This window comes from Apaloderma vittatum, unplaced genomic scaffold, assembly GCF_000703405.1.
Source record: "Apaloderma vittatum isolate BGI_N311 unplaced genomic scaffold, ASM70340v1 scaffold3915, whole genome shotgun sequence".
NCBI classification, from domain to species: Eukaryota; Metazoa; Chordata; class Aves; order Trogoniformes; family Trogonidae; genus Apaloderma; species Apaloderma vittatum.
This window is the reverse complement of record NW_009715302.1, coordinates 32,422-41,868: the sequence shown is the minus strand read 5'-3', so window position 1 is coordinate 41,868 and position 9,447 is coordinate 32,422. Positions and strand designations below refer to the sequence as shown.

At 48.9% G+C, this 9,447-nt stretch overlaps 1 protein-coding gene across 1 annotated transcript in view; it reads right to left on the bottom strand.

Annotated features, from left to right (window-relative positions):
- ZC3H18 (zinc finger CCCH-type containing 18) overlaps positions 1-9,447 on the bottom strand; it is a gene marked incomplete at its 3' end in the record, with an annotated part of 38,155 nt that overhangs the window by 4,403 nt on the left and 24,305 nt on the right. The window contains exons 10-15 of the mRNA XM_009869065.1: positions 7,999-8,124; positions 6,450-6,551; positions 4,605-4,748; positions 2,803-2,955; positions 899-1,059; positions 116-312 (exon numbers count right to left, since the gene is read on the bottom strand). Of these exons, the coding sequence (XP_009867367.1) occupies positions 116-312; positions 899-1,059; positions 2,803-2,955; positions 4,605-4,748; positions 6,450-6,551; positions 7,999-8,124 (883 nt within the window). The remainder of the gene's footprint in view (positions 1-115; positions 313-898; positions 1,060-2,802; positions 2,956-4,604; positions 4,749-6,449; positions 6,552-7,998; positions 8,125-9,447) is intronic.

Below are 9,447 nucleotides of genomic sequence, written 5' to 3'. Positions count from 1 at the left end.
TGTCCTGCGCTGGTGACCCTGCTCCGGCAGGGGGTGGCACTGGGTGATCTCTAGACGTCCCTTCCAACCCTCAACATTCTGTGATTCTATGAATTGCACCTGCCCCACCTCTCACCTTATTCAAGAGCGTCAGTTTGATCTCTTTGTGAGCACTGAAGCCTCCCTGCTGAGACTGGGGAGCCGAGGGCTGCTGGGTCTGGAGGAGCTGCTGCGATTTGCTCCCCTGCGTGGGCTTGGCCGATTTCAGGAGCTGGGCGGGCGCATCCCGTTTCCGCTTCTCCTCTTTAGCGCTGTCTTCTTTTTTTGACTTTCCTGTCGGAAACAGAGAGCGGATGAAGCCATTCGACACCCGATTCCTTTCGCCTGCCCACCACCCTTCGAAGGGCAGGGCAAGAGGATGCTGCTCCAGGGACTGAGGAAGACCACAGCAGTTAGAGCAGCACGTGGCCCTGAGGTTAAAAGATTCGGGAAACCACAGTTTCTGCAGAGGGGACGCTTAACAGAAAAGGCAAAGAGCAAAAGGCTCTCGCTGCAGTCTAAAGAGAACAGAGGAAGAGCAACGTGATACTGGAGTTGTCTGGAAGATTTAGCACCACGTCGCAAGGGTGAGAGAACAAGGTAAGAGAGGGGCCGTCAGCAGAACTCCCAGGCAGGAGAAGGCATCTTCACAGCCATAAACACATGGATGGAACGATGCAAATGTGCGTTTTCTCCACAACCTCACCCTCCTCAGGTGAAGCCTTGGGGCTCCCCTGGTGTACACCAGCCACAAGCATCTGCCTCTGCTCAACAGTTCTCCTGGAGCCTGTAGTACCACCAAGGAAGCTTTATTCAAGATCTCCCCTCCCTCCTTCTTTTCCCAGGACCCTGTGGGAGAAGAAAACACCAAACCAGGTACCTCTACCTTTCTTCTGCTGCGCTGGGGTTGGGGATCGGGAGCTGGCTGAGGAGACAGGACTGGCCAAGTCCGCGTACATGTCTTCGGAGTCGGCGCTGCGTACAGAGCTGCTGCTAGAGGAGGCACTAGAGACAGAAGAAACGCTGCTCACGCTCAGGGACCTGGAAAAAGCCAACAGACAGTTACAATCACGAATGCAACAAGAGCCAGACGCTTTTTGTTTCAATTCCCCACACAGGGCTGGGATGTCAGAAAGCCACAACAAGCGGGTATAGAGACAAAGGCTGCGCCTCCCGGGCCGCAGACGTGGCAAAAAATCCCCAACACGTTAAGATGCGAATACTATTTATTTACAAACAGGACTAAGGCAACACGTAAACAGGGCACTGTTTGCCCACGTAAACAAAAAGTGAAAGCAGGGTGTGTGCTGCCATGTACGGGGCTTAAGGTCGAGTGTTCTCTGGTAAAGTTTTTGTTGTCTGGCACGCATTTATTCGGCGAGTCCTCCTGCCCAGCTCCCCAGGGTATGGGAGAGCCCAGCTGCCTGTTTTGAGGATGCACACGCTGTCACGACTGATAACAACGGGGAAGTTGCCTGTAAGATAGCCATCGTAGGGCGCTGTTAGAAGATTGCCATCTCCTAATGGATTCGCAACATTAAAAACATCAGACTGTCATTATAGTCGTCTGAGGAAGACTTTCTACTTGGAAATGTATCAGAGCGAAATACGGGGCTACACACCAGGCTCCCCTTCAGGGGGAGTGGCTTCGTCAGAGAGCAGCAGTTCCAAAAATCAGCCACTGGATGAGCCAGAAATTCCTTCTCCAGGAAAGCTCCTGGCTACAAGGCTGCGACAGCAAACTTGCTTTGGGGCACACGCTCTGTTTCCTACACTTCCCTCTTTCTCACGCACCTGTAGAAGTGGCAAGGGCAGCTCCGGCACCACGGAAGCAACACCTGCTTTAAGTTTTTCCCACCTTTCTCCTCTCAAGGCCCATACGGCAGCGCAGGGCCAGCGTGCCCGAGCGCTCTCTGAACCTCTTGCGTCACTCCCTGCCTGATCTAATGAACGCAACAAGCACGTAGTAAACATGTTTGTATTTCCGTAAAATAACGCGGATGTTGAATCTTGGGAGTTTAATGGAGTTCAGAAATGCCAGTCAAAGCAAAGTACCGCTTAATCTGCCGGTTTTACACGACTGTTAAAGCTGCATCACAGGGAAGCATCACGTTTTGGGGCTGCTTGTGAGGTTCTAGGGATTCCTGTGTGCAAATAGGTGCAAAAAAACCCAAACACGAGACTTGAAAGAGGTTTACTTCATGACTCTTTACTGGAGGGAGTTAGCTCTTAATAAATCCCACAGACTAACAGCCATATAACTACCCACTTGGGGCTACACACAAAAGGAACCGGCCATGCAACTTTGCCAGCAAAGTAAAAATATCATTAGCTGGGCTTTTTTAGGTATTTTTTGACCTATCTCTCTGCTTACAGGCCAAGCACCTTCCCTAAGGACACTGACTAACCAGAGGTGGTAGAGGTTTAGAAGAGCAAAGCTCCATAGCCTGAAACTCTTGTAAATAAATTCAGATGTGGGATCACATCTGGCCAGAAGGAGAGGGTTTGGTCGTAATTTAGGTAAAAACAGGCAGTTCAGCACACACAACAGATTATTTCCTTGCATAAGCCCCGAGGACACTACTAGCATTGTGCTACTGTCATGATTCAGGACTCAGGACTCGTGACACCACACAAAGAAACAATCCTGCTTCCTGTCCCAGCTACCGAGAGCTTCTAGTACCTGAAGCCAGAGCGAGTTTCAGCTGCGAGAAACAACAACAGCTGAGAATATTTATCATCTCCTCCTCCTTCAACAGAGGTTACAAAGGGTCGAGGCCGTACCTGGATTTCCTGGACCCAGAGGGGGAGTGGGAGACTGAGGCAGACGACGATCTGGAATGAGATCTGGAGAGAGATCGAGACAAGGAGCGAGATCGGGAACTGGAACCGCTGTAGCTGCTGGCGCTGCCGCTGATGCTGCCGCTGATAGTCCTCCTGCAAGACAGCAAACGACACCCTCACCTCGCTGTGAAACAGCGGCAGGAGAAACCGTTTTAGGTTCAGGCTGAGCACTCTGCTGTTGTCCTGTATCGTTTACGGGACTGGCGCTCTGCAAATGTAATCCTTTCGGATGTTCTTCCCAATCCTCGAGTTCCCCACCCTGAGGAACCATCCGTTTTCTGCACGGTAGATGTTTTATGCAAGACTGAATAATGTTCATGAGAGCCAGGCAAAGAATAAGCTGAAGCATCTTAACCTGCTAGAAGAGCAAGCACTTTGTACAAAGAAAAATTGCTAACTGCACCACACTAATTTGTGTTTCAGGTTATCCAAACAATCGTACACGTTTCTTGTGACTAACGTGAATGGAGTTGTTTCACCATTTGCACGGCAGGGAAAGCACAGGGCAGTGAGGTTTCTGTGGGTATAAGCATGAAAAAGAAAACCCCAAGGCTGGAATGAAAAATAAGGGAAGGTGACTAAAGACAACCAAGGTTATTATTAACTACTTAAAGCAAATTAAATGGAAACTAGAACTGATGTGAGTTCACAGGGGAAAAAAAACCCAACCTGTAGCAATCAGTTTTCAGCTACAGAGGCATAACTGCTCAGTCCAGGCCTTTTCTTTAGCTAGGTGATTCTCTCTCTTTACTCTGCTCTTGTGAGAGCCAACCTCAAATACTTCATCCAGTTCTGGTGTCCCCACTGCAGGAGGGACATGGATCTGTTGGAACGAGTTCAGAGGAGGCCACAAAGATGATCCAGGGGCTGGAGCAGCTCTGCTACGAGGACGGGCTGCAGGAGTTGGGATTGTTCAGTCTTGAAAAGACTCCGGGGGGACCTTGTCACTGCCTTCAGTGCCTGAAGGGACCTACAGGAGGGCTGGGGAGGGACTTTTGACAAGAGTGTCCAGCGATAGCACAAGGGAAATGGATTTCAGTTGAAGGAGAATAGGTTTAGACTGGATCTTAGGAAGAAATTCTTCAGTGCGAGGGTGGCCAGACTCTGGAATAAATTGCCCAGAGAGGCTGTGGCTGCCCCTGCCTTGAGGTGTTCAAGGCCAGGTTGGATGAGCCCTGAGCAACCTGGGCTGGTTGAGAGGCATCCCTGCCCATGGCAGGGCTTGGGTCAGATGAGCTCTGAGGTCCCTTCCAACCCAGGCTGTTCTAGGATTCTACTGGGAAGAAACAGGCAATGTAATCCCAGGCAAAATTAAGAATCGACTCAGGGTGCTTGTGAAAACCCAAATGAAAAAGACTTGCAGCCATCTTCCAACCATGCTAATAAAAGCATCATCCAGTGACCCAAGAAAACCATGTATGCCTTGCTGCAGGAAGGAAACACTCCCAGCGCTCACGAGACGGACATTTATATTAAATACACGTCAAGCTGCTGCTTTCACAGCCCGTGCACACACGTTCCACCTACTTTATCCCCCAAGTGGGCACCGGAGCCACTTGCTGGGGCGAGTCACTAGCATTCACCCCAACTCCTTCCCTCTCTTCCTGCTTCCTTCCTGCCCCAAGAAACAGATTTCTCGTTTAATACCGGAGAGCCCTTGCAGTTGGTACTCCCGAGAAACCCAGGATTTGCTCTATCTTCCAGGAGATCAAGCCTCAAACTCCACCCCACAACTTTCTTACCTCCTGGGCGGAGTCCTTGTCTGACGTTCCTTCCTTCTTGCCTCTCGATTATCCCCTGGTTTGGCTGGCTCCGGTGCAGTTGTTGTAATTTTAGTGAGCGGCTGAGGGACTGGAAGGGCAGCTAGTTTCTTCACAGATTTTTCACTACAAAAATCAAAAGTTTTTCACGTGCTTGATCGGAGTCGGCAGATACAGAACACAGGCATTTTCAAAAGTGATGAAACACGCTCGTGTTTGGTGTTAACTATAACTCACATAACTGCCGTAGCTATAGATACTTGGCTATTACATCAAAACACTCTCAAGCAATATAGATTCCCTTAAAGGGATGTTTTCCACATTTTAAATCAAATCACCTGTTGAGAAACAAGGTTACTCTACACTAGCTACCTGTGGATGCGTTCGACTTGCAAATTAACTAACGAAGATGACCGTGTGGAATCGCTGTTTCTTATTTATGTGACTCTCTGCACTTTCATCCCAAACACATCGAACTTCAAACCTGCCAGTCAGGCTTCAGAATCAAATTTGTGCAAAAATGTTCATTTTTCACTCCAGCACACAGATTAGCGGGGTGCAAAAGGACCCGTGAATGCAAACACCCCTCAGCTCGTGGGGCATTTAATGGGTAACGCCGTCGCAGACGGTTGGTATGTGACATTTCTGTGACTTTATCGAGCCTCTACTAGGCGAGATGCGAGTTGCTTTGGGTCTTCAGCGCTGCTCAGCTTGTGGGCTCGGAGTGCTCCCACCTCTGCTCTCATAACTGCTCGGCATCCCCGGAGCCGATGTCACCCCTACTATTAACTGGGGAGGAGGCAGCTGTCTGCATACAGAAATAAGACTGTTGATTCCTCTTCTCAGGCTTAAGAATATCTGCCTTGACCCCCTGCAGAATACAGGATTAAGTGCAGGCAATGTCACGCTGTGAAAACGAGCCCTCTTCTAGCACAGGCTGGTGTCGCACGTTACCAGCGGGCACTAGAAGGGTGTAAAGACATCGCTGCAGGCAGAGAGAGCATCCTTAGAGGGCCAAAACCTCACAGTTAAGGAGGGAAAAAGAAAAAAAGTAAAGCAGGTCTATGGTAAAAGCAGTGTAGCAAAGAAGACTGTCTCATATTCTGGAGAATGCAGGGGGATTCCCCGTGATGTAATTTATTTGCAGGTTACCTTAAAAGAGGTGACATCACTACGGTGTTGTGTCACCCTCCAATGCGGCCATAATTTACTGTGCGTTACAGGAGTTTGTGAAACAGCGACTTCAAGCATTTCAAAAAGAGCAGGAGCGCTGGCAAAATCTGCCAAAAAGAACTTCCTAGCTCTAGTCCTGTTACAATTTGCCTTCGGTATTAAAAGCAGACGAGGCTGAACGGTTTCGTGATTCTACAGCTGCGCACTCACAAAAGGTACAGTAGGGGAACAGATTAAACTCTCTTACAGCTCCTGCATAAACATATCTGCAAACATGGAATGTTTAAGTACACTACCACGTATATATTTAAAACACTCATATATACAGGATGGATACACGTAGGGACAGAGTTTAGGGGTGGACTTGGTAGTGAGATGTTAACAGTTGGACTCGACAACCCGAAGGGTGTATTTTCCAAACAATTCTGTATAATACTTAAGGATACCTGTGCAGTTTACCTCGGATTTAATAAGGGAAAATGTCATCATTTAATTAAATCCGCAAAGCTAAGCGCTATTCTGCCCGGGTCGTATTTTGAATTTTCCATTTCTTCCTTAACCTGTCAGCCAGGCCGAAGGGTCCGACTCAGGAACTGGGGTACTACTTGGGAGTTTCTTCTGCACCGCGTTACCGAAATGGAGATGAAGCCTTACCCTTTACCAGCAGGTGGTAATAGCTCCCCTTTTGCCTTCGCAAGCGGCTTGTGCGGAGACGGCGTTGGAGAAGGAGAGGGCGAAGACGAGAAGGACCGTGACCTGGAAAAGAAGGACATATCACTCAGTCTCTGCGAAAGAAGGACACAGTCTCTGGGACCACAGAAGGCTCTCCTGGCTTTCGGTGTATTTAGCCACCGCTCCCTTCTTTGGCTAGTGACCACATCCCAGGAACTAGTCTTTGTGGGCCTGAGCTTATCCTAGTTTCGTATCTGGACTCTGCTCAACAAAACCAACTTCTGTTGGTGGCAGAATGGAAAACAAAAGGGAAAAATAGGGTTGGCTGCAAGAGAGGCACTCCCAGGTATTCCACACCAACATCTGAGGCCTTCTCTGTATTCTCAAGAATATATCTACAGGAAAGTACGTGGGATTTGTGAGTTCAGCATGATTTGTTTCAGCCTGCACTCCTAGTGCAGTCCGCAATCTTTTGAAAAGCAGCAAAATCTCCAGAAAAATCTGGAGAGAAAGACACCAAAAAAATACATCTAACTGGATGTGAGAAGAAAAAAAAACAAAAAAAAAAGAAGCAGAGTACATCAAAGCCAACAGATCAAAAGAGCAAGAGCTGTTTCCTAAGATCAAGACTGACCAAAGAGGCGAGCCACCCACCTGGCACCCCAGATTCTGGTGCTGGAAGTGATTCACCCCTCTGCTAAGACTGGAAGTACCCTTGTTCACAGAGTCAGATGCCTCGGTGACGGGCTTTCTAAAGAACAGTTAGGTGCTTGGGTGTTCCTCACCCTCCCACCTTCAGAGAGAGGCATGCTAATCACACAGTGCGTCACCTCACGCTTGGCATTGTCCTGCAGGGAGCAGAGCCTGAAACAGGGTGGCTGGTCAGCCAGGAATGAGATCAGCTCCCACCCGAGCATTTCCTGAGGAGAAACCACCTCTCTGAAAGGGATGTTGCGTGGATGATCCACCCTGGGTATCTGTGTGACTTCAATTCTGAAGAGGCGCCTCTCTAGGGAGCCAGTTCTCCTACTATGTGTATTCCAGACTTGGGAAACTGTCTGATAACATTGTGATAACATTGCCTCTGTTTTAATCAGCACGGGACACCGAATTGCTACTTTGAAGTGACAGGACTAGCACGAGGCACAACTGCAGGGAGTCGCTTTAAGAAAGAAATGCTATTTGCCTCGTTAAAATTCCACAGACAAGAGATGCCAATAAGTTCTTCCCACCACAAAATGCAAATGATGGATTAATCTCAGCCAGGTTCCTACAACCGCTGGGCTACCGCGGGCAGAGGAAACGGCACGGCGCTCACGGGTGGGGGTATCGGGGAGAGGAGGGGGCAGCTGACATACCTGCTTCATTCAACAACCAAACTAGCCGGCTGCCTTGGACTCTGCCCTATTGCCCTCCCTCGGGAAGGGCAGTTTGAATCCTTTATTTCAATTTCGCTTTGCAAGTAGCAGCAAAAGCAAGGTGCTGGCAAAGTATTTGGAAAACAGATTACTGTCACTGTTGAATCCCTTACCTGGATCTGCTGCCTGAGAAAGAGCTGTGTCTCGACGAGCGACTGGAGTAAGAGCTGTAAGAAGACGATCTGGAACGAGATCGGGAGGAACCTGAACCAGAATAGGTCGAAGAACGAGATGAGGACCTGAAAGAAATATAAAAAATAAAAAATTCAGCGCCTCTCTTGGAAGTTTTCTGTGACCAAGGTCCCGTTTCCAGCACGTTCTTACCAAAGTCTCAAACACTGCTTCAGAAATTACCTGCCTTCTCCTCAGTGGCTTGGCAGGACTAAATCTCCTCAGCCCCCATCCCCTCCAGTACCACCTTTTCCTTTAGAGGATCTCCCTTCTCGCTGTCCAATTTGTGCCCTTCCCTCCTTTAGCTACCACAGCCTTTCCATTCCTTTTTGAGAACTCCTTCCACAAAATTTTACGCTTTTTCACCACATGATCCCCTGAGAGGTTGGGTCATGCAGGTATGAGAAAACAGAAAAAAAAAAAAGTCTCAGGTGCAGTGATCCCAGCAAGAAAAGCTATCTACTTCGGGAGGGCTTTCGGTTTTAGATCCCTATCTTCAGTTTGGTGTGTTCCTCATTCCTCTCTGATACTTTTCCCTCCTCTTTTGAGGAGCTTTGAGTTCAAGCACTTAAAAAAAAAAACGGATCCAAGCTTATGACTCAAGTCTCCTAGGTTCAGGGCACTTCTTTCTAAAAAGTGGGTTTTTAATCTCATACTCATTGGTTTCCAAGCTCCACTGCAGCCCTCTAAAGCTCTGTCAAGCCTCCACAACACCAGTTTTTCCCCAGTAGCATCAGCACACTCTTCCTGGAGAGGGCTCACCTCATCCTCCCAGCATCCCAGGAGTGAAAAGGCTCCAATTTTTATACCTTCCAGCTCTTCCTGCTCTTATTAAGGTCTTCCTGCTCCTATTAAGTTTTCATCTGGAGGAGTTACTAATTATGTGCACTGCTTCCAAGGCTAATCTCCCAGAAAAGTGACTTTTCCAAGGACCTGCCTTGCCTTAGTCTTCAATGGATCACATCATTCTGTGCCTCCTCTACTCTGCTCTTGTGAGACCCATCTTGAATCCTGCGTCCAGTTCTGGTGTCCCCACCATAAGAGGGACATGGATCTGTTGGAACGAGTTCAGAGGAGGCCACAAAGATGATCCAGGGGCTGGAGCAGCTCTGCTAGGACAGGCGGAGGGAGCTGGGATTGTCCAGCCTAGAGAAGAGAAGACTCCAGGGGGACCTTGTCACTGCCTGCAGTGCCTGAAGGGACCTACAGGAGGGCTGGGGAGGGACTTTTGACAGAGTGTCCAGCGATAGCACAAGGGAAATGGATTTCAGTTGAAGGAGAATAGGTTTAGACTGGATCTTAGGAAGAAATTCTTCAGTGCGAGGGTGGCCAGGCTCTGGAATAAATTGCCCAGAGAGGCTGGGGCTGGCCCTGCCTTGAGGGGTTCAAGG